Source organism: Chrysemys picta, chromosome 6 (genome assembly GCF_011386835.1).
Source record: "Chrysemys picta bellii isolate R12L10 chromosome 6, ASM1138683v2, whole genome shotgun sequence".
In the NCBI taxonomy this organism is placed as follows: domain Eukaryota; kingdom Metazoa; phylum Chordata; order Testudines; family Emydidae; genus Chrysemys; species Chrysemys picta.
The window spans coordinates 44293684-44319748 of record NC_088796.1 but is presented as its reverse complement, the minus strand read 5'-3'; the positions used below and the strand labels follow the sequence as shown (position 1 = coordinate 44319748).

General features: G+C 42.7%; 1 protein-coding gene across 1 annotated transcript in view; it reads right to left on the bottom strand.

Moving 5' to 3' along the window:
- The window catches only part of ARSB (arylsulfatase B), a 117516-nt gene that overhangs the window by 88499 nt on the left and 2952 nt on the right, over window positions 1–26065 (bottom strand). Inside the window, 3 exon segments of the mRNA XM_005286439.4 lie at window positions 16718–16925; window positions 20979–21169; window positions 23411–23597. Coding sequence (XP_005286496.2) covers window positions 16718–16925; window positions 20979–21169; window positions 23411–23597 — 586 coding nt within the window.

The window sequence follows — 26065 nt, the reverse complement described above, 5'->3', positions numbered from 1 at the left end:
AATTACATGATTCAAAAGTAATTTTTAATTAGTACAGTAGTAATAAATTAATTGTAATTAGGAATAAATGTGTCACTCTTGCCTGCAAGGCTTTTTAGAATCAGAACCTGCAAAAATGTATTGCTGTTTTAGCATTGTGTCTAGCACATCTATATTCTGACATGCTGAATAAGTTCCATCTTACTCATACTAAGGGTGACTTCTAAATCTTATTGCCGAAGGTGAAAAACATGTTAAAGTTAAGCCACTTGCAAACAGACAGGTTTATAATATACCGTATACAGAAATATCATTGGCAAGGGGAAGAAGAGTATGAAGTGATATATCTGCTGAGTTTTAATTTTTAAGGATTCTTAAGTTTCTTCTATATCAAATGGTTTCTTCTCTCAAAATTCATAAGGCCATTTTGGGCATTTCTTCTAATTCTGGAGCATTCATATACTATTGAATTTTTAAACAGATGTACCAACAAGAGCCACATTGTCTCTATACTTAAATAGGTACAAAAAAATTGGAAGTGAAAATGGGAAAGGAGAGGGAAAAGATAAAGCCAAGAGTCAGTAGGGAATCTGGTAATTTGTTTTTCAGGCATTAGTGACCCAAGTGACAGCTTCAACTTCTTACTAATTCTTGATGCAGAGCAGACAATATTACGGGCTTCTTTCCTAAATCAATTAATCGATGGTGGAATTTTGCCTCCTACTGTATCAACTAGTGAGGACAAGGACATTCCACTTATTGGCAAAGTCTCTTGGAATATTGATATTTTTCCAGTGTATAAGAGGGCTCACCGTTAACTGCTAGTCAATAGTTAATGAATTACAAAGGAAGTCTGCAACATATAAAACTTTAAAAGCCATTCAACATTTTTATTCCCACTATTAATCTGTAAACTATAATCTAGTACAGGGATAGGCAACCTTTCAGAAGTGGTGTGCCGAGTCTTCACTTATTCACTTTAATTTAAGGTTTCAAGTGCCGGTAATACATGTTAATGTTTTTTAGAAGGTCTCTCTCTATAAGTCTATATTATATAACTAAACTATTGTTGTATGTAAAGTAAACAAGGTTTTCAAAATGTTTAAGAAGCTTAATTTAAAATTAAATTAAAATGCTGATCTTACGCCGCCAGCCTGCTCAGCCTGTTTCCAGCCTGGCATTCTGTTCACCTAGGCCTGCAGCGGGCTAAGCGGGGCCTGTGGCTGGGACGCCGGCTAGCAAGGGGCCGGCAGCAGGGACCCCAGACCTGGGGCGGGGTTCAGAGATCAGGGCAGAGGACAGTGGGGATGTGGGGGGTTCAGGGCAGTAGGCCGGGGGTGTGGGGGAATTCAGGGGTCAGGGCAGAGGGCTGGGGGTGTGTGGGGTGCAGGGTAGAAGGCTGGGTGTTGGGAAGAGGTCAGGGCAGAAGGCTGGGTGTTGGGGGTGACTCGAGGTCAGGGCAGAGGGCTGGGGGAGGCGTGGGGAGGTGCAGGGCAGAAGGCTGAGTGTGTGTGGGGGGGTGCAGGGCAGAAGGCTGAGTGTGTGTGTGTGGGGGGGTCAGGACAGAGGGCTGGGATGCTCAGCTCGTGGGAGTGCCCCCAGCCCCCTGTCCTGAGCGCCTCATGGTGGGGGCTGGGAGGGATATGCCCTGGGTTTAGTAGGCCAATGCTCAAACCACTGAGCTATCCCTCCCCCAGGATAAGTGTTATTATCCTGTACAAGAAATACAGTACATACAGCCTTTTTCAGAAAATGAATTCTAATGTCCTAAGCTCAAAGTTTTGGGTGTGCAAGGAATGTGGTTCTGATACAGTAGAGCTGGTCTACAAGAGAGATTTAATACTTGCCTTTTCTTTTCTTGACTACTATTCTATTAAGCTACTATATGTCCGAGGTAGCAGGTACTATTAACTCCTTACCTATCCATCTCATAATATTTTTCTAGTACAGTGGTTCTCAACCTATTTACCATTGTGGGCCCCATATGCAACTCTCTGTGTTATCTGGGCTGCATCCACACAATATATATACTACATGTATGGCCCTAAGGATCTCACATGGGCTACAGCTGTGTGTTGATTGGACCGCAAGTGCCCCGTGGGGCCATGAGTTGAGAACCACTGTTATAGTACATGATCCTAGTCTACAACTGCACACTAGTCTGTAGGACAGGGAGGAACTATTTAAATGGGTGCAAGGAGGAATAATTAGACTTGAGAACATTATCAAGGAAAGCAGAGAAAGCCCCATCATTTGGGATATTTAAAACAGGCCGCATGTAGGAAACTGGCAGAATCACATAATTACTAGGGCCAGCCATGTGCCAGGGTAAGGCAGGGAAGAAGCAAATTGTTCCTACTCTTTCCTTGTGTGGCCTCTGACGTGGCTCACCACCAAACCTAATCTCAGCAGAGCGCCCCCTCACTCCTTCTTCTAGAGGCTTTGGAGTTCCCTTGTAGCCTCCCAAAGCAGTGCTGCTCCGAAGCAGAGAGCTGTGCAGGGAATTGGCGGAGAAAATTGCCTACCTCAAACCTCAGTATGAATACTCCAAACCCCTCAAAATCATGAGATTCATTATTTTTAAACCAGATGTATAGACAATAAGTTTGGAGGTCTTTTTATTTGCTTTCATGTTAGAGCCGTTAGGGTTCATGTTTTTAAGTTTTCATCACAAACTTCAGGACTAAAAGCTTTTTTTTTTTATTATTATTATTATTAAAGAAAGAGCTGATATTCTTACCTAACCAAATGAGTCTAGGAGCTGGGCTTTAAGAAAAGCACTAAATAGCACAAGAGTTGCAATAAAATCATAACAGTTGGCAACACTGATTAAAGAAGCACTTCCCTCACCAATCCCATCTACCAAGTCTCACATCATCCAAAGCCATCCCACTGTTCCTTCCTGGGAGCTAAATACCACAATTATGCAAAGGACTGTAGGGTATGATAGATTCTGGGACAGTTTTTAAGCCATATTTTGAGTCAGACTCAAAATAAATATGAGAATCACTGAATTAGGTGACTGAAGATGTCTTTCCTGTCTCTAATTTCTATAATTCTGTATTTGGCTGGAAAACAGGAGGTTACTCACCGTGTGCAATAACTAGAGTTCTTCGAGATATATCCTCCTTTGGGTGTTCCACTTCATGTACATGTGCATCCCTGTGCCTTTGTTCAGAGATTTTTGGTAGCGGGGCCTGTTTGGCCCACACATGCGCTCTACATATCCTCATGCCCTGAACCAATGAACTATAGGTCTGCGCAAGCAAACCACCCTCAGTTCCTTGTCTACTATGAAGTCCCATAGAGGAAACTCCGAAGTAAAGGGGAAGGAGTGTGGGTAGTGGAGCACACAGAGAGACACACATCTCAAAGAACTCAAGTAACTCTACAAGGTGAGTAACCTCTCCTTCTTCCAGTAGTGTCCTTATGGGTGCTCCACTTAAGGTGACTCCCGAGCAGTAAACCCACAAGGAGAAGGAATCTTCAGAACAATCTCTAATACTGAAGACAGAATTGCATTGACAACTGCAGCAGCTGCTCCTAAAGGCTTGAACCAAAGCTCAGTGGTTAGAGAAAGTATGTACTGAAATTCAGGTTCCAGCTTTGCCAATTTCAGCAACTGGAACATTCTTGAGTAATGCCATGGAAGTAAACTTTGTGGAATGGGTTAACACTGCTAAAGGAGATGGAATGTTGGCAGAGTCATAATATGATATGATTCAAGATGGATCTCTGGGTGGAAATTGGGATCCATGCAATCTATCTGAATTAAAACAGTTTGATAAACTTTCTGAATGTTAGGTTCTGTCCAAATAGAAGGCTCATGCCCTTCTGACATTCAGGGTATGGAAGGCAGCTTCCTGCCTAGTCTGATGTGGTTTCGGGGGGAAAAATAGGAAGATGAATGGTTTGGTTAATATGAAATGCAAAAGACACTGTGACAGATCCAGACCAGTGGTTACAGGAGTCTGGTAGAGGGCAAATATACTGGTCACTGGATGAGTAGTTTTCTGTTCCCTGAGTGACCAGAGAAGGGGCTGCACTAGAGTAATCAGGAACCTGCTAGAACCAGTTAAGGCAGGCAGGCTAATTAGGACACCTGGAGCCAATTAAGAAGCTGCTAGAATTAATTAAGGCATGCTAATCAGGGCACTTGGGTTTTAAAAGGAGCTCACTTCAGTTTGTGGTGTTAGTAGCTAGGAGCAAGAGGTGTAAGGAGCTGAGAGGGTGTGCTGCTGGAGGACTGAGGAGCACAAGTGTTATAAGACACCAGGAGGAAGGTCCTGTGGTGAGAATAAGGAAGGTGTTGGGAGGAGGCCATGGGGAAGTAGCCCAGGGAGTTGCAGCTGTCATGCAGCTGTTACAGGAGGCACTATAGACAGCTGCAGTCCACAGGGCCCTGGGCTGGAACCTGGAGTAGAGGATGGGCCTGAGTTCCTCCCAATTGACCTGGACTGTGGGTTCTTCCAGAGGAGAAGGTCTCTGGGCTGTTCCCCAACCCACATGCTGAATCTCTGAGACAAGAAAATCTGCCAATGAGCACAGGACCCACCAAGATGGAGGAGGAACTTTGTCACAACACATTAGGTAAAAAGGTAGGATGTGGTCATAATGATACCTTTTCCTTAAGGAACATTGTAAATGGGGGTGAGGGGGGAAAGTGTCTGCCATTAAAGCCCCCAGTTCTCCAATCTTCTTGGCAGAAGTGATGGCCACCAAAAAAAGCTGTTTTCACTCGATGGGTGAAGCAATGAACACATAACTAATGGTTCAAAAGGGTTTTTCACAAGGCAATGAAGTACAAGGTTCAAGTCCCATATTGGAGTAGGTTCTCTGGCTTGTAGAAATAGATTAACCAGACTGTGAAATCTTGACATAGTGGAATAAGTAAAAACCACACAGCCTTCTACTGATGAATGGAAGACTGTTATAGCTGCCAAGTGAACCGTGATGGAACTCATAGTAAGACCTGATCTTTTTAATGCCAACTGATTGCCTAGGATGGTGGAAACAGAAGAGCAGGCAGGAGAAATCTGTCAACAGGTACACCAAAGGTGGCATTTCTTCTGCTTCTGAAGGGAAATAGGACACATGGACTCCTTTCTACTATTTAACAACACCTGTTGGGCATCCTGAGACAACAGACAGAAACTGATTGGAAGTTGCAGCGGTGGATGAGAAGCAAGTCGAATGAGGTAAAAATACGCGCTGTCAGTAGTCTTACCCCATAAGCTCTGGGAGACCGAGATCTGGAGGCAGACAGGGTACTTTCTACAGTATATATCCCTGGTCTGAAGCCAGTTTTAATGCTTGCTCCATCATGAGAAGCCTGAACTTTATCTCCCTGTTCTTACGAAATCTGCTTTTAAATGACAGAATGTGAGTATCCCGCAAATACTTCAGGCACAGAGTGTGTCTGATACTAACTGGGATAGATTCCCTGCAGGAAAGACTGTTTAACACATGGAGATCCCAGCATACCCTAGAAACAAACAAAGACCCTGAAAGGGGGGGGGGGGGAAATGAAGTAAAAAGGAACAATTTACAAATGATAAACTAGCTAACAATACAAAGGTGCCAAGTCGAAGCAGGCACATTGGAAGCTCTGGCTCAGGCCAAGAACAGTTGAGAAGGAATTGAGGGCAATTTGCCCATGCAGCCCAACATATCCTTGGTACAGGACATGAGGATACGGATGTGTATAGCGCATGTGTGGTCCAAATGGGCATTCCTAAAAAAATATTTTTGCTCAAAGGGATAGGGGTGCATGCACACTGAAGTGGAGCACCATTAGTGACACTACTCGAAGAAGAAACCAAGCTTTTGCTTTTATTTTTATATTCTAGAAGCGTATGTGACTCAACCCTGGACATTAAGGGCCATATAATTGCCCAGGATAAAAACATAACTGCCAAACTGGGTCAGACCAAAGGTCCATCTAGCCTAGTATCCTGTCTTCTGACAGTGGCCAATGCCAGGTGCCCCAGAGGGAATGAACAGAACAGGTAATCATCAAGTGATCCATTCCCTGTTGCCCATTCCCAGCTTCTGGAAAACAGAGGCTAGGGACACAATCCCTGCCCATCCTGGCTATGAGCCATTGATGGACCTATCCTCCATTAATTTATCTAGTTCTTTTTTGAAACCTGTTATAGTCTTGGCCTTCACAACATCCTCTGGCAAAGAGTTCCACAGGTTGACTGTGCCTTGTGTGGAAAAAATACTTCCCTTTGTTTGTTTGTTTTAAACCTGCTGCCTATTAATTTCATTTGACTCATGGTTCTTGTGTTATGAGAAGGAGTAAATAACACTTCCTTATTTACTTTCTCCACACCAGTCATGATTTTATAGACCTCTATTATATCCCTCCTTAGTCATCTCTTTTCCAAGTTGAAAAGTCTTATTAATCTCTCCTCATATGGAAGCCATTCCATACCCCTAATCATTTTTGTTGCCTTTTCTGAACCTTTTCCAAGTCCAATATATCTTTTTTGGGTGACAGGGGATGGATCACTTGATGATTACCTGTTCTGTTCATTTCCTCAGGGGCACCTGGCATTGGCCACTGTGGGAAGACAGGATACTGGGCTAGATGGACCTTTGGTCTGACCCAGTATGGTGGTTCTTATGTTCCTATGTTCTTACGAAATTAGCAACCAAATTAAAAACAAATCAGATATCCTGGATCAAATTCAGGTATCAGAAAGCTACTGCTAAGGATAGAGAGGGAACCTTGGGCTACAATTTGTATGCCCAGTTCCTTCTTGCCTTCCTCAAAATTTGTGGTGCAAGGGGAATATGTGTCTTAGGGCAGGGCCTAGTGTCAGCAGTTGTGCTAACGTGGGTCAGTGCATAACCCCTCCTATGGGGCAAAGCTGTGTTTAATATAATTCTGTATTAAATATTGCTAGTCCAAGCTAAAAATCATGTAGGGGCTAACATGCCTCTAATTCCAGAAGTACTTCAATACACTTCAGAAAAATGTCATTATGGTTAATGACTGATGCTACAGATTTTTATGTATTTTCTAAAAGGAAAATGGAAAGTAAACCTAATCTTGGGGGGGGGGGGGGGGAGAAAATGCTGGATATATACATAAACTCAAGTAAGAAAAAACATTTCAGCCATATGCATATAAGCCCAGGCTGTGTACACCAACCATTTTGCCCCTAAAACGTCCTATCATTGCTATCTCCAATGCAGTTACTAGTAGTAGAAATGGTAGGAGTCTACTGTAGTGGCTGCTTGCATTAGAATCACAATGTCATGTAAACCTGCACAGACCAGACCTGGTGGTTAAAATTCCTGTGTTGCCTGGTCTATACTAGTGCTTCCACCATTGCAACCAACAGACGCACTAGTGGGAAATTTCAAGGATAAAAAGCATAGTGTAGATAAACAGGTACACATTCATAAGCCTCAACTAAACAAGGCAGATGGGGAGAATTTAGAGTTCCCAGTTCAGAGCTCACTTTTTAGTGTTAGAACCCTGGCTAGGGGCCATCAAGTTCAGCTTAAGTGCATGACCATATAGGACAAAAACTAGCACTATTAATATCAATGGTGGTTTTGCTGAATAACTGTGGAAAAGAGCAACTTTTTGCAGCCAAGTTAGAGCATCCACACTGCTGGATTAAAAGTAATAATTAATACATTAATTGTTTTGGGGAAAATAGGGTCTGTACCAGACCCTAGATTTGGCTTGTATTAGAAAGAAACATGTCTCAGCTTGTTCTCTCAGCCTGCTGAGTTTGTGCTAAGTGAAGCAGGCCTGTTAGTTTGCAACATCTGTGTTAATTGTAGAAAAACATTCAGAGACAAAGAGTTTGTCCTAAAAGTGATAAGATAACATGTTCCTGAATTCAGAAAAACATTTGTAACAAGATTTGTTTTTCCTCCATTTTTACATTCCTATCTTGCTTGTTTTCTTTTTATGTGGGACAAGTGGCATGGATAGATTCATTGGAGTCTGTCATGCCCCAATGATTTGAGAACAGTTATGTTAAGTTAAATAGGGTGTGATTGTAAATGAATGTTTGAATGAGTAATAAAAAGTTGAAGAGCCAGCCTAATAAATAACTACCCAGTAAAATTCGGCCAAAGAATGCGCAGGATGGAGAGAACTGGATGACCCTATAGGGCAAACCGGAATCCACCCCCAACTACCCCAAGGACGGAGGGGCCAAAAAACTGAAGAACAAGATAACAGCAAGCCATCACTGCTGTGCCATCTGCATGATGGACTATCATTTTAAACGTGAGAACAGTGATTGATTGTCACTTCAAATTGAAAACAGCATGACGAAGCAAACCCCTATGAATTTGAATGAGGATGAATTCCTATAAAGACAGACTCTACAAACTGAACTTTGAGACTGGTTCTGCAACCACCCTCCAGGAGCATCGGATGCACATCTGACAAGACTTGGCTCCAGCCTCGTGTCCAGGCCACCTGGCCAGTGGCTTCGCACAAGCAACTCTAAGGCTGGTAACTATGATAACAACCTTGCAGAACCTGTGTGTGAATGAATGTGAAATTGAATGGAATGTTATAGCTATAACTGACTGCTTACTATGATTCTTTCTGTATTCACAATAAACATGGCATTTTGCCTTATCCCCTTTAATAAGATCCAGCTGGTTTTTATTTTATTGGTATAACAACACTACAGGTGTGCAAAACAATTAAGCCTTAATACTAGGTGAAACTAGCCTATTTTCTGCTTTTCACCATAAACCCAAACCTCATGGCTGAATATTTCTGCAAAATATTCCACTTACAATAACTGGCATTTTCCAAACAGCGCTCTCACTGCTCTAACCCACACCGTCCCTTAGAGAATCAATTCTGATGTCGTGCGTAATGTGCAAAGCTATTGCAAGGTGATACAATATTGTTTTATTCCTAACAAGCTGGCCTGTTTTTCATTAAGGAAAGATTCCCCCCCCCCAAAAAAGACCCAGAGTCAGCACTGAAATATAAGTCCAAAAGTTATGCACCTGACATTGTTTGTTGATACTGAATGTGCAATCATCCAATTAAGTGCAGGTGCTATACCCAGTATACCATCTGCATATATTTTAATGAGTTTAATTAACCCTAAATAGGTGGGTAATACTTGGAGATTCACACAATCAATCAAATAAGGCCATGAAAGTTCCCTCAACCAAACCGAATTTCCAAATTTGGAAATAGCTGCAATTCAGACACCTTGCTGGCATCATGCTATGCTCTATGGGATTCTCTAGGAAGACTAGTTTTGTTCTTAAACTCTGTAAGGCTTTGTCCATACCACAAAAAAACAGGTTCATGCTAAACTGTGTCCAAGAGCACAGCATTCAAAATTAACCCTTCCCCAATATCTAATTGACCTTGAAAATTCTTCTGTCCTTTCTCATCCATTTTCCCTTCTAGCCTAGCATCTCACTCTTGTTCTGTGAGCTCTCCCATTAAATTCTCTTTTGCCAGGCTGACCTTTTGCTACAGATTAGGTTTGGAACTTAAGTTGTGGCTTTACATGACACTGCGTGCTATTCTTCTGTTTCCTGGGAATAAGGTCCTAAGCATGGGCTCAAAGACCTGTAGGCCATCCTCTACCTTTTTCCCCCCTGAAGGCCTCTGTATAGTCCCTAAAGAAAACTCTTTCCTATCTTGCTGGCTGGTTTGAGAAAGGTTGCCCTTCATGGACTTCACTGCTTCAAGATAGCCTGACATACCAGAAAGACAGAGTGGCTCTAGCAACTCAGTTTCTGATCCTGTAAGAATGGATAGTTACAGAAGGTGTCTTCATGCTGCTTATGACCCAAGGTGGGTCCACAGGGCCTATTAGCAGCTTTCTCACTTCTCTTCCTCATCTCATAAGCCCCAATTTGAGCACTGAGCAGGTACAAATATTTAATTTAAAAATAGCTAAGCCACGGTTGTTTAAAAAAATAGTATGGACACAAACGCACTAACCATTTAATCAATAAGGGTGGAGGGATAGCTCAGTGGTTTGAGCATTGGCCTGCTAAACCCAGGGTTGTGAGCTCAATCCTTGAGGGGGCCACTTAGGGATCTGGGGCAAAATCAGTACTTGGTCCTGCTAGTGAAGGCAGGGAGCTGGACTCTGACCTTTCGGGGTCCCTTCCAGTTCTAGGAGATAGGATATCTCCATATATTATTTATCTGTGCTAAGATGGAAAAAACACATTTTAAAAGTTTTAGTATGGCCAGGGTTTTAAAACAGCTAATTGTTGTATCATGCGATTGCTTTTCTATATACTTTTATATTGCTAAACTAATTGGGGAGTTTTACTGGGATTTTTTTATTTTGGTATGTGAGAAGCCTTTTGGAGTCATATGCACAAAATAGTGTTTAGTGAAACTTTAAATATAGTCATGCTAATCAATTCTGTACAACTGCAACTATACTAATCCTCAAACACCATTTACAGATTTCTAATGTTCATATAAGCAATGTAGTCTTTCAAAATATCAAAAAAACAAGAATAGTTGGGGGGAGGGGGGGAGTTTTTTTTCCTGCAACACACAATGAGCATATATAAACACAATTTTGCCCTTAACTTTATCAATCACATGTAAAATGATATCAGATCATCTTTAGAGGGAAAATAATAGTCTGTCACATGCTCTTTAAGTTTTATAAGATGTTGGTTTTCTTTTAGCTATGTAAACTAAGTTTTGAAAGGGAAAGCAGTACATTACGTCTTACAGGACTCTCTTGTGGTAACTAACAGATACTGCAACAATTTCCAAAATGAGAGAGTTTACAGAGATGAAGGAGAGGGAGGGAGGGAACAAGTAGAGCCCTACACAGGACTATTCTTTAATCTCTCTCCTGCTATTATGGCAGTGGATCCTCTGGAACCCATGTGATCCCAGTCCCGCTGCAGGGCTGTACAGTAGTCCCATGCAGGGCTCTAAGGGAAAGTTATGGTTTTGTTTTAGCAATTATGACCATCTTATCATTTAGGATAAAGTTTAAGGTTAAATAACTTATCTGTTTTAATGAAAAAATAACGGATGCCGAACTCAATGAGACTAGCTTGCTATAGTGCTGGCAAGTTTCCATCCAAGTTGTTATATGTGCTACACAGAGTGACGCCTGATTTCAACTTGTAGCATTCTCACCTGTAGTCATGGTCCACGTTCCAAAACAAGACTTGGACTACGGAGATAGAAGACTGCTGAATTAATGGAGATTACATCCTTTATTTATGATTTTAAAGGAAGGTCCCCTTCAATTTATTGAAAGCTAGACTCCCTGGCCCTTTTCAAAAGGGAGTAACCCCAATGTCCTGTTCTTTTCAACTACATATGTTCTAATGCCCAAGGCTGTCAGAGTTATTGCTGCATACATAATATCTGCTTTGTTTGCACACAGTCATTTCACTGACACTACCCATTTCATTAAGGAAGCAGAGTATGTATGATGCTCTGTAAAACCAAGTTTACTGCATGATATATCAGTATAATTTTCTAACCACTTGGTAGTTCTTGATCACTGTACTTCTGATATTTTAATCATTTAATAATTAATAGCTTATTTGTTTCTGGTTTCAGAATAACAAAGCAACTGTGGAATGCTTGTATTATAAAATAATGTTGGGTAACACTAGTTCACTGGCTTACTCTTGCCTATTTACTTGTGCAAAAAGTTCATCTGTACAAAAAAAACAATAGTAAGACAGCAGAAGTGTGGACTTACGTGATGCATGTATGGAGACAGACTGTATTAATGGTCAGATTACTTCATTTCTGGCCTGAGGTTTCCATTAGACCACTTTAAAGAGGATCTGGAGTCCCTATATAAATTTTACAAGGTCCTTTTAAAATGTGCAGTAGTTCCATTTGCCAACTGGCATGTTTTCAAGGGAATTCTGGTTAGGACATATCATACAAAAAGAGGACGGAATAGAAAGAATTTTTATTGAACTCTCTACTATTCTCTTTGGGAGTGAAGATTAAATCAACTTCTGTAATAATTCAGTGAGACTCCAGTGAAAGTGTTCTTTATATTAGAGTCCATAATTAAGAGTCAACAATAGGGAGAATGTACATTTGTAGCAGTAACACCAATCAGCATAGCTAACTGCAGCAAACAGTATCAATACCGAATTTTGTGCTGGGATTTGTAGCAATGAGGGGCAGATATCCAAAGGTGGGCTTTACTATATTTATGTAATTACAGCCCGTGAACCTCCTTGAAGAAGGGACTTCAGGAATTTTCCAGTTAAAATGGGAAATGTGGACAAAATTGATGTTCATCTGGGCTGTAATCACCATCTTAAGACTCCTTACTCTCTCCTCCCTCACCAATTTCAATGCCCCAGGTTATCACCTTTACATTTTGACTATGGCAAGACAGGCCCAATTTTTATATATCTGGCTGTCCAATTGCTATTATATTCTCTGTCCCAAGCGCTACTTAAATTCTTCAGGTTGTGAGTAACCCAGAGCAGATTAGCCAATGTCAGAGAAAATTGGGAAGCGAGTCAGTAAAATCAATCTCTGCAGCAAGAGAAGAGGCATCTTGGATGGAATTCCCAGTGCTATGGAGGATCTGTCCCTTGCCCTGGGGTGGGGGGGGGGAGGGAAGGGGAAAAGAGGGTCTATGGTTTAAGCCCCTAGTCCATCAGTAAGGAGGATAATGAGATGGACTCCCCTGAGAAGTCAGGTCTTTGGGGGATGAAGAGAAGGTGTAAATTCAGAAGATAAGTAAAGTGAGAAAGATCAGGAAGGAAAGGGATCTCTTACTGGGAGGTAAGCTGCAGAACGTGAAAGATTGAGCAGGCTGGGATGTGTAAGGGAGAGCATGCCTTACACTGGAGAAAGCATTGAGGGGAAGTTGGGATGGGAACTGAGATTTTGGGTGTAGCAGGAGTTTAAGCTCCATAATTAAATTTAAGTCAGCTGCACCCTGCTTGTGGGGCTCACCCCCTCCTTAATTCTGGGCTTCCATTTCCCCCATTAAACATCTACCTTTACCGATGTTATAGCTGCAAATAGGCATCTACACTCCCAGTTATGGGGAGCACCTTTGAGAGATTGAAACTGTGTAAATAACCTGCAAAGATACAACAGCACAAAGTCCCCATATGACACCAAGCTGCATGACTTTGGGCTTCTCTTTTCAAACACTTTCCTATGGTCTTTTCAAAGATCTCACTTAAAGATTTTTTTTAAGTGTTATACAAAGAAGCTGAATAGATTTAATAGTTTCAACATGTGTTTTTTGGAAGCTGTGCCTTTAATGCATGCAATGTTTTACTATAGAGAATAGCTGTGTGAAGTGACACAAGAAGACTGGAAAAAATGAATAAATATCCTATGATTTGCCTGATCTAGGCCCAATTTCCTTGGGTTTCAAATCATTAAGTTCCATTTCTGGCCGTTTAAATTGTCAATACAGTTCAAGTCCCATTGGATAAGACTATAACTTGGGCTTCTCCTGACAGCCCAACACTTGTCTAAACATATCTGTAGTCGATTATTTAGATAGCTGTCATTAAAAATATACTGCGACAGTAAGAAAAATACTAGATTTTATAAAGCACAAGCTAACTGATTGAAAACTTAGTTTAAGTGTAACTACTATGTTTCTAACAGAAGTATCGGGAGCATAAGCTTTCGTGGGTAAGAACCTCACTTCTTCAGATGCAAGACTTCAGATGTCTTGCATCTGAAGAAGTGAGGTTCTTACCCACGAAAGCTTATGCTCCCGATACTTCTGTTAGTCTCAAAGGTGCCACAGGACCCTCTATTGCTTTTTACAGATTCAGACTAACACGGCTACTCCTCTGATACTTGATACTATGTTTCTAGCTCAGATGTCTTTAGTATTAGTCCATAATCTACTGAAAGAATTATACTGAAAATAGCTGTAATAGGGTCACGAGTGGAGGGTGCAATTTTACCATATGCAGTAAGTATTGATATCGGATTCCATACAGCTTTGCTTATATGAAGTTCCAAATATGAATACATCTTATAATGGGGGTTCCTCCCAGAACAAAGATGCTTACATAGTACAGGTATCAGGCCTAATTTGAACTGGGATCGGAATATGAATACAATCTCAATGAGTAGGCAGATTTTGGCCTCAAAGCTGTGCAACAGAGCTGTTAAATTCAAAATATTTCATACAAATTGAATACAAAGTGAGATGTTCAGGAATTCCTGCCCTACTCCTAAGCAAAACCATATAAAGTAAAACCTGAGTATAGTAAAGGTTGGAAGCTTTGAAGGGCTATTCCCGCTCCCAAATCAGACAAAGCGAGGAGGGGGAAAAACATTTTGAAGGATGCAGGACATTGCATTATTCCCCTGAATCCTATGAAGACTTCTAGATTTCAGCTAAATTCAGTTCCATTCAGTTCAGACGTAAGGGAGACTGTAATATTTTTATATATATATATATATATAAAATCTATTACAGTAGTAGCCTAGAAGTTTTAAACAAATTGGGTCCCCAGTGTGCTAAACATATATACAGTAGAAGACAGTTCTTGCCCTGAAGAGCTTTCAATCTAAATCTGATAAGATTAAGAATCCATCAGCAAGTATCAAAGCTGGTTTTATTAGTGGAAATTTGCTTCAGGAGGTTAAGGGCCCAAAGTAATATTTCAGTCAAGCCAAAGAGTATATATAATTAAATACAGATGTTTGGTCTCAACCAATTTGTGATAGGATATTAGTGGTGACACCTTGGTCACTGAGTTTGCTGCAGCACTGGGAAGAGTGCAAGCTTAATTGAAGCCAATTTTACACTTTCTGTTGGGGGACTATGAGCACCTGGGTGGTAAACATTGGACTAAGGATGTAATTGGAAGGATATAAGTGGAAGGAAGAGGAAGCTAGGGGGAACTCAGAAGAAAGTTTAGCAGGTGAACCCGGGCTGAGGAGTGAGGGCTGCAGGGAAGCCTTCCCTTGCTCTAAGCCTGCATTACACTGTGTTACTTTGTAAGAAAAGGTTTCAGAGTAGCAGCCGTGTTAGTCTGTATCCACAAAAAGAACAAGAGTACTTGTGGCACTTTAGAGACTAACAAATTTATTAGAGCATAAGCTTTCGTGGGCTACAGCCCACTTCTTCGGATGCATATAGAGTGGAACATATAGCGAGGAGATTTCTGTATGTGTGTATACATAGAAAAGAAAGAAAAGAATAAATACATACCTTGGTGAAAGATAACAGCTTGGTATGTGTTTGTGACCGTGAGGCCACACAAATTGTCCAGGCAGTTATGTCACAGCGCATCTGTCACTACCCGGTGTACTCAAGTCCCTGCTGGATGTTTGTTTGTATCACATATTAAAAGGGACAGTTTGAATAGTGCCTGGAAAAATGGGCACTATAAGTCAGGACTGAGGTGAATTGGCAGAGCTGTGTGAATAAAGGCTCAATCCTGAGAGGTACTGTAATCTTAAAAGCAAATGAATTTTATGTAATTACAACCCGTGAACCTCCTTGAAGGAAACTGAAGACCCCCAGCACTTCACACAAGGCTCTCAGTAAGTTTGTACAGTGCCTTTCTGCATTGCATATGGTTCTAGACCAGGAGTCTCAAACACACGGCCCGTAGGGTTCTTTCGTGAGGCCCACCAAGCTCCCCGTGCCCCCCGCCCGCCCCTCTGCCTACCCTGTGGTGCCGTGAGCCCCGCACCACTCCCTGAAGTGGCTGGAACTATGGCCCTGCAGCCCCGGACAGGGCAGGGGTGGGGGAGTAGAGGGCGCCGTGCTCTTGCTTCCAGGCACCGCCAGCTGCAGCTCCCATTGGCCGGGAACCGCAGCCAATGGGAGCTTTGGGGGAGGTACCTGGAGGAGCAGCAAGAGCAGCACATGGCACCATCTGCCCCCCCCCAGGACTCCAGCTGCTTCCTGGAGCGGAGCAGGGCCAGGGCAGGCAGCCTGCCTGCCCTGGCCACCTTGCGTGGTGCTGCCACCCCAGAGCCCACACCCCTCCTGCACCCCAACCCCCTGTCTGGAGCCCCCTGCCACACCCTGCACCCCAACCCCCTGCTGCATCCCTCACCCCAACTCCCTGCACACCCTGCCCTGAGCCCCCTGCCACACCCTGCACCCTGACCCTCTGCCACACCCCTCACCCCTCCTGCACCCCAACTCCCTGCCCTGAGCCCCCTGCACTCCCTGCTGCACCCCTTACCCCTCCTGCACCACACACCCCAATTCCCTGTCCTGAGCCCCCTGCCGTACCCTGCACACCTCCTGCACCCTGCCCTGAACCCCCTGCCGCACCCTGCACATCTCCTGCACCTCAACTCCCTGCCGCACCCTGCACCTCTCCTGCACCCCCTGGGGGCAGGGAGGGGGCAGAGTTGGGGTGAGGACTTCGGGGAAGGGGTTGGAATGGGGGCAGGGAAGAGGCGGGGCAGGGGTGGGGCCTCATGGAAGGGGTGGAGGGGGGGCGGGGCCAGGGGCAGCAAGGGGTGGGTGTCAATGCACTAGTCCTCATGCAGCCCTCGTGGTCATTTGAGTTTGAGACCCCTGTTCTAGACAATGGTATTAATCCTTAGTTTTCAGGAACACTCCCTCAAAATTGTTTTTTTATGTTTAAGAGGGAAAAATAAATTTATTCTCTTTTAGGAAAAGTTTGTTTTATTTTTATAGCTCCTGTACATTTAAAATCTGTTCTGAAATGGATCACTTAGTGGTTAGATGTGTCAGCTTATATTCAGATGACTCATTGAATGTATTTGACTAAACAGTCTTACCAGTAGAGAAGATGAGAACTGTGTTGTCCCAAAGCCCGTATCTCTTCAGGGCTGCAGTGACATTTCCTACAGCTTCATCCATAATGGACACCATTCCCGCATAATGACGTCTCTTCTCATCTTTGATGAAGGCGTACGGTTTCATGTATTCCCCAGGGACCTGAAGGGGCTCATGGACAGACTGGAGAGCAAGGTAGAGAAACAGAGGCTGGGGAGGAAAAAAGAGTATCCAAGCAGTAAATGCAACAAATCAATCAATCACATGAACCAATTAATACAGCAATTGTCTTGTTTTCCTCCTAATTTCTCTAAGCATAAGATATACATAATTCTGGGAAAGATTTTTATGAAAGGCACTGAAATATTAGTGTATATTTTCATTTTAATGGTAGAAAAGCCAGTTGATTTTATGATCTTCCTGCCACTCAACTTAGCTTCCTATCCTTTTTTCAAAAGCAAGATCAAACTACATACAATACTGTTTCTATTACTACAGCAAAGTCTTACAAATCTGTAAGTCATCAAATTGCAAGTTGTAAACAGGATTTGGGTAGAAAGTCTGAATCCCAGATTCGTTATACAAAATACAATCATATTTCATGTGCAAAATATCCTGGTTAGTGATGGTGTCATTTGTCATGAAAATCTCCATTGCATTTTCTTTTTACATCCCTATTACAGAGCTTATGAGGAGCCCAACTCACCATGGGCAGTGGGGCTTTTATGTTTCTTATTTTTAAACTAATGACAGACTATTTCATTCCACTAAGTGTCTTCCTGCAATTGGTTCTGTTAGTTATTGGCAAGCTAAATTGTATTCTAAGTCTTACCTCAGGGTAAATTCTTTGTACAAGTTCTGCAAACTAATAACTCAGAAATAGTACATGATCATACAATAAAAGACTATCACAATGCATATACACAAGGGAGCCTAAGTAAGGTGTGTCAGGCAACCTTAATTCTGGCATACCCTAACTTAATTGCATGCTTTGCAATCTTACTGTTCTTTTAATAAAGTTTTTTGTAATTTCCTAGGCTTTAAAAATAAAGGAATACAAATTCCATAATGTGGAATCACATTGACACCCACATGGGTCATTAGCAGGGTTAAAACATTTAAATCCACCATACTGACCTCTACACCTTGAGCTAATGGAGTAATTGATACCAATAATAGGTTGTTATCCTCCTAAGTGGACCAGCACTAGAGGGGAATAAGACACATGCTTTGCCAGTGGGTTTCACAGATATTTGCTGACAGCAGAGAAATGGCAAAACTCAGGAACCTTGGGTTCCATTACTGGCACTAACACTTTCCTGCCCATTCCCCCTTATTCTGCCCTATCCTCTCCAAACTGGGCCAGTCCTTTGCCTTTCTCACCCCTGGCTCCTCGTCTCAGTCCCAATCTCCTTACCTAGTCAGTTCCAGTCACCACCCCTCAGACTTCTCATCCCACCATGTTCTAATCACCCCCTCCCTGCTCCCATTACCATGCCCAACTGTCAGAGGGTGTGGCTGCCTCACAGCACCCCCTGCTGGGGAAGGGTGGCACTGCTACAACTCTCTGCCTCACTTTCCTTCCCTGAGATGGGTCTCCTAGGTTCTCTGCCTGTACTGGATACATAGCTTAGTCTTCCAGCCAAATCAAAAACAAATTAAAAAAAAAAAAAAAAAAAAAAAGGTTCTTCTGCCCTTTGGGATGTCTCTTCAGCTCATGCTCTGGGCCCTGTTCCCAGCTCTTTTCTGGGCAATCTTTGAGGGTTTTTTTTTCCTGCTCTGGTATGGAATACTCTGCCCTTAGGCTAGTTCCCCTGGAATACCATTCTCAGATCCTGACTCAGAGCCTTCCATAGGAGCCTGCTTGCTCCCAGTGGTTTCTCTACTCCAGGATAGAACCCTGGGTCCCCAAGCTGGCTCCCCTGGTGTACCAAGCCTCCCACAAAACTTGGCTCAGAACCTTCCCACTCACTGTGATTCTAACCCCCCAGAATGATCTCTCTCAGTGTAATGGATACCTGGACCTTATAGAATAACTATCACCCTCTCAGGCTGGGAAGCAGATAATTAATAATGGCACAGCTGCTGCAGCCCCATCTCCCTTTAAAGGGTCCATTCACTCTGTGACTCCAATCAGTCCCAATCACCCCTTCCAGGATTCTCTTCCAATCTGTTTCTCTCCCCACACCTACGCACATTTCCTATACCACCTGACTCCCAGAGCTCCTCATCCAAGCTCAGTGTTTCTCCCCCCCCCCCATCCTTGTCTCAGTCTCTTTGCCCAAACAGTCCCAGTTTGCTCTCTGGCTCCTTGTCATATCTACCTCCCCGCCTCCAGTTACACCCCACTGGTTCCCAGTCTCATTTCCAGCCAGTTCCAGTCTCCTCATCCCATCTCAGTCCCCCCACCCCACTACACACACTCAGGCTCCTAGACTCCTCTTCCTCCCCATCTCCCTCCCCAGCTCTAGTCTGCCAGACAATCCCAGTCGATTCACCTTGCCAGCCTCCAGTTCCAATCAACTCTCCCCTCCCCAGCTCTTATCCCCTCCTTTGCATCTGAATGAGGCAGTTTCCTCCTCCATGTTGCCTGGGTCCTAACAGGCAGGAACAAGGTGGGGCGGGGTATCATTGAGAACACAGGAAAGACAGGCTCCCTGTTCTTAGTTCTGGTGCCTCCGCTGCCATTGCAGGGAACGTCCTACTGCAGTCAGACTCTTCTGTTCAATGTAGCTGCGAAGCTCCAGCAAGTCTCTACTGAGCATGTGTAAACTGAAATTTTTCAAGGGTTTATAAATTGGCCAAAATTTGGGTGGATGTTCATAAAGATGACAAAAGGCACTTCTCTGACAAAGTCCACCCCTTCTGCCAAATTTCAAGTATTGGGCCATGAGAACTCCTCAAAGAAAAATCACCAGATAGTGTTTTTTTAGTACTAACAAAACATTTTCCCCCTAGACTCATTCTTGAAAACAGCTGAACTGCTTTGGCTGAAGTTCTGCCAAAAGATTCAGTCTTAAACACATTTCAGTTTTGAAAATTGTCATGCCTTCACTTAGCAGTTTCCCTTTTTGTATGTGCATTTGTAAATTAACAATGTAATATGTCAGATTGCAGTAAAACAAAATAATGCATTTGTTACAAATATGTCAATTAGCCCCACATACTAGCATTCTTTGTGTTCTTGTCCAAAACAAGGTAGTCCATTTGTACTATCTTGTTGTGAGTTTTAACAACAACAAAAAAGTTAGTTTGGGGGTGGAGGATTAACTGAACTGCAGTGTTTAATTCAAAAGTTTATGTCATAGTTTAAGGTCTTTATATTAGAGGAGTGAAAGAGATTCTGGATTTTTTCTGGGACCTTTAAATTAAGAACTTCAACTTTGCTTCTTTTTATAATATAAGTTAAGATATTTTACATTTAGCACACTGCATCTTAATAAGGAAGATGGATTTTAATGAGGGAAACATTCCTGGCTTGTGAGTTTGAACATTATTTATACAATGTCCCTTATATGAAGTAAAGCTATGTTGTTAATTATTTTTCTGCACAATGATTAAGATCTTCTTCATTCACATCCAGCTCCATCCTACACTGTGTATCTCCTGTAGAAGTCTTTTCAACTATTATGTGCACCACGTTATACAATACAGTAGAACCTCAAAGTTACAAATACCTCAGAAATGGAAGTTGTTCGTAACTCTGAAACGTTCATAACTCTGAACAAAACATTATGGTTGTTCTTTCAAAAGTTTACAACTGAACATTGACTTAATACAGCTTTGAAACTTTACTACGCAGAAGAAAAATGCTGCTTTTAACCATCTTAATTTAAATGAAACAAGTTCAGAAACAGTTTCCTTACCTTGTCAAATTTTTTTTTTTTAAACTTTCCCTGTATTTTTTTAGTAGTTTACATTTAACACAGTACCAGTACTGTATTTGCCTTTTCTTTTTGTCTCTGCTGCTGCCTGATTGCATACTTCCAGTTCCAAATGAGGTATGAGGTTAACTGATCAGTTCATAACTCTGGTGTTCAGAACGCTGAGGTTCTACTCTATAAGGGCTTTGAACATTCAAGTGTCAATGCAATACTGTCCATTTCTATTTGCTGAACTTTTTAGTTAAGTGCAGCTCTGTATCTAGATATTTATCAGCTATTGTTTACAAAGCAAGCTCAAGTCTTATAAACAAATAGTGCATGAAAATATTAAAACACTTGTAAAGTAAGTTCTCAAAAAAGCAACAGCTGTCTACTGTACCTTCTCAGTTTTATGGTTGGCTATAAGATCTACAGCTCTTTTCGTAAATACATTAGTGGAATACATGTTTCCAAATCCAACTGCAACTTCTTCTCCATCTCGAAAATCAAGAGCACAGCGTGTTGCATTCTTTGCACTGATAAACACACAACGTTCATGGGAATAATAATCTTCACTTCCCAGAAGATAACCTAGAACAGGAAAAAGGTGACAAAGTGAGCAAGCCAACATATAATTTACTATATATAAACTAATACATCAGGAGACTTTCAAAGGGCACAAAGTGAGTTGAGTGGCAAACTGTCCTTTGTGACTTAGAAAAATTATTCCTTCAGAGTTTCACTTTTTTTCAAAAACAAGGCTAATCAGTCCAACATTCCTTAATATTTCTCATCTTGTATTTATTTGAAAATAAAGCACAAAATCCAATTCTAAGTATCAATTATACAAACCCAGAAAAATTTTAAGAGCAGTTCAATAACTTTACATATAAATTGGCATGCATATAAATCAAAGATACTAGCATTAAAATGATGCACATGTCCTGAGCCTGTTGCTAACTAGAATAACTTTTAGTTATGGTTTTGTAAACTGTATTTGTTAGTACAGAAAGCTTATATCTAAATAGATACTACGAACACTGGAATTATCATACTGTTTACATTTATAGATAGATTACAGGAATGCCTTCCATGTGAACTGTGTGGTGATTTCTGATCTGCTGCTGACACCAACTGGTGAAATAAATAAATCATTCTTTACAGAATAAGTTACTGATCTTAAGAATCAAAAATAAGGATCTCCTACAAATTTTGCTTCCATCAAGGGTCCAATCTTCTAAGGTACTGCGCAGATTTAACTCCCATTGACTGAAAGCAATGAAATTGCCTCAAAAACCCATTGCAACCTCATCCCTAAATCAACCCTAACTTTATCACCCAAAAATTCTCCAGAATAACAGGGGAATGTTGCAAAGCATACCCTGAAGGCAACTAAATTTAGGCTCAGTATGGGGGCAGATTCAGTTTCAAAATCCAGGACTTTGACCAAAAACTTTTCTTCTGCTAACCCACTCCATCTAAAAACCTAATGAACCCCCACCACAAACCAAACAACTAAAGGTCTAGCCAAACAACTTCCAACTATACCATATTGTTTATGTGCAAAACTCCACAGATGCAGAGGACGTCAAAGAAAGACATGGAAGGGCTTTCTAAAGGAAACATCAAAAATATGCTCTTGAAAATAAGAAATAAATTGTGGGGGGGGGGTGTTTGTTTTAAGAGCATCTAGTGATTTTGGACCACTAGCTGACAGTTTCTCTCAATGCTCAGCCTGAGACAGATGGGGCCAGATTTGCAGAAGCATTGAACCTTCACAGCTCAATTGGAATAATGGTTTTAACATATAAAGAGCTAAGAGCTCTGAAAAATAAATTACCTCCCTCTCATGAGCACCCAAAATTATTAGACACTTAACAATTTTGGTGTTAATCTCTGTGCCTCAGGTCCCTAGCTGTAAAATGAGGCAGTATTATCCCCACCTCACAGGTAACGTGACATGAGGTGTTGTGAAGATAAATTCATTAATGTTCATGAAGCATGGATGGCATACATTAAGGCCTGGAGTCACATATGAAATGTGGAAGATAAAAAGGAAACATTTAATAACTAACCAGTCACTTAATGAGGAAGGGGTCCTGTGAAAAAACAGTATATGCTCATGCAATTAAAGACTGTATTGTAATGCATACTCATAACTGGGCCAAATTAAAGTTACACAGGTATCCTAATTTTGGCAGTGCCTAAGTTTTGAGTGCTTAACTTTGCAACTTTAAAGTTCCTTTAACAGTTTTTTATAAATGTAATTTTATCTAGGTTCTTGTAACACCTTGATCATGGTAGTATCTGAGTGCCTAATGAATTCAAGAAATATATATTGTATTTAGAAAATATATAAAAAATGACCAAGTCTGGTAAAATGCCTATTGCTTTTTCTAGTTAAGACACTGCTATTAAAAAAATCAATATACAAACTACAGTAATGTTAGAAGTCTGACCTAAACCTAGACACATGAAAAATTCAGTTTAAAGCTTCCTCTAAGAGCACACTAATGCAACATGTGGAGTAACTGAGTACGATGGGACAAGTTAAATGTGGAGCTTAAAATATAAATATATTTGCTTCTGTGGGTTTAAAAATCAGACCATTTTCAGCAATAGGCTTTTGGATATCAACATTTATTTATCAAGTGTAGTCTGCCAAATTAGAGAACTGTCTTTTGGTATCATGTGCTGAAACAACAGCTAAAACATTGTTTTACTGGCTATATATTAATTCTGAGTTTGTTGTTGTTAAAAAATATTTCCCCTTTCAATATGGTTAGTAAAAGTACTTAAAAAAAAAAAAAGAGTAGTAAATCTGGCCATTACCAAAATAAGTATCAAATCCTCTGCGGGTTGGAAGGCACTCTTTTTTGTACATGCCTAGATGCCACTTCCCTACCATGTGGGTAACATATCCTGCTTCCTTCAGCAGTTCAGGCAGGAGTTTCTCATTCAACGGGACACAGCTGGGCTGGCAAGGCCAAATTATTTGGTGTTGTAAACCTGTATGGATCTTGGAAAAATAAACCCAATGCAGCTATTAGTTATAGCATGATGGCAATGTATGCACTGAAAGCACTGTATCAATATTTTAAAATATACACATAAAATGAGCCTGGAGTCTCGCAATTCCACCTTACATAAAGCATTTGCTAGAAGACTCTGGAAGTACTTTACAGATTGCATGCACAGGTATCACATAAAACCCCCACTGCTTTCTTCCGAAGAGACTATAAAATTTTTGTACTACTTGTTGGCTTACAATTGTACCATGACTAGCCATCATTAGTAAAGAAAGCATATGTTTATTTAGCCAACCAAAAACTCAGTATGGTCACTGTGATGGGATCCCCGGGATGCAGCCTGGGACTATGGGAGCGCTGTGACCCCTGAACTCTCTCCAGCCTGGGCTGTCTCTCACAATGCCTTGCTAGTGACCAGAAGCAAACCCCTTCAGGTGCTGTGATCACTCAGCACAACAGCATGTGGAGACCCAACACCCAGCTATATTGCATGAATGCTCCCAGAGCCACTCATGAATCACACAGAGAAAGGCACCAGAGCCAAATCCCCCCAGCTCCCAGCACTCTACCTAGTGATGAGTTGCCAAAATCTTAGGAACCGGTTCCCTACCAGGGCTTCGGCGGCACGGCTCCGGCGGCTGAAGGAGCTGCCACCAAAGACCCGGTAGAGAACCGCCCAGTGAGTACACCCCCCACCCATGTCCTGCCCCCGACTGCCCCCCTCAGAAACCGCAACCCATAACACCCCCCCCTTGTCCCCTGACCACTCCTTCCCAAGACTCCCAACCCTAACTGCCCCCCAGGACCCCATCCCCTACCCAACTAGCCCTGCTCCCTGTCCCCTGACTGCCCCATTCACCACCACCCCAACAGACCCCCAGAACTCCCACGTGATGCCTACCCAACCCCCCCTTCCCCATCCCCTGACCACCCCCCAAGAACCTCTGCCCCATCCAACCCTCCCCACCCCCAGCTCCCTGTGCCCGCCTTATCCAACCCCCCTGGCCCCGGTCTCTTACCCCTGCCGGGGCCGGAGCCGCACCACACGGCCGAAGTCGGGGCTAGGGCCCGGAGTCAGGGCCCAGCCTGGGCTGGAGTCGCGCCGCACAGCCAGAGTCGGGGCCCGACCCAGAGCCGTGCCCGGGGTCGAGGTCAGGCAGCGCCGCGCAGCCGGAGTTGGGCCCAGGGCCCAGGGTCGGGGCTGGGCCGGAGCCGGGCAGTGCCGTGCGGCCGGAGCCGGGCCAGGCGGCGCCTGGAGCCCTCCCTGCTCCCGCTCACCTGCAGGAAGCCCTGCTTCCCGTGAATCGGCTGATTCGCGGGAAGCAGGAGACGGGGAGGAGAAGCCGGGGGGAGTGTCAGGGGAGGAGGCGGAGCTAGGTGAGCTGGAGCTGCTAGAGATTTTGTTAAATTTAAAAGCCCTTTTAGAACCGGGACAACCGGTGCTAAAAGGGCTTCTAAATTTAACAACCAGTTCCCGTGAACCGGTGGGAACCGGCTCCAGCTCACCACTGACTGTACCTCAGGAATATACCATCTTGCACTGCTCAAGATGGGCAGTGCAGATTTATTAATTGATTCACCACTTCATCAATGGAAAATGGATATACACCAGCCTTTGCAAAACCTGAGCAGATTCGCCCCACTCTTCATACAAACTCACTCGTAAAGCTAAACAGTTAAACAAATGTATTGACTATAAAAGGTAGATTTTAAGTGATATTAATTGATAGGCAAAAAGTCAGAGTTAGTTGCCAAAAAATATATATATATAAGCACGCAGTCTAAACTCTCAACCCTATTAGACTGGGCAACAACTAGACTAAGCAGTTTTTCTCACTGGATATTGCAGTCCTTAATATACAGATTTCACCCTTGAAATCTGGGCCAGTCCCCTCAGCTGGAGTCTTCAGAGTGTCCTTGTTGCTTGAAGCATAGGTGGGTGAAGGAGAAAGGCCCAGCATGTGGCCTCAGTCCATGTGCTTGGAAAACAAAAGTCCAGGCATCTCTGGGTGGGCATTGCTGAGGGCTTGTCTACACTGGCACTTTACAGTGCTACAACTTTCTCGCTCAGGGGTGTGAAAAAACACACCCCTGAGCGCTGCAAGTTTCAGTGCTATAAAGTGCCAATTTAGCCGCACTTCCAGCGCTGGTAGCTATTCCCCTCATGGAGGTGGGTTTTTTAGAGCACTGGGAGAGCTCTCTCCCAATGCTATGCCATGACTACACAAGCCACATTAAACGTGCATTGCCAGTGAAGATGTGCCCTGAGTCTCCAGGCAAGGTTGAGCAATTCCCCTGGTGTGGCCTCATGCAGCCGAGTCATTGAATTGTAACTCCCTTGCTGGACAATGGCTGTTGATGAATTGTTTCACACCCCACCTGAGTGTCAGTTACTTTCCTTGCTGTTGCCTCTGGGGAGCTAATATCTGTCTGAATCCCCAACTTACAGTATGTTTTA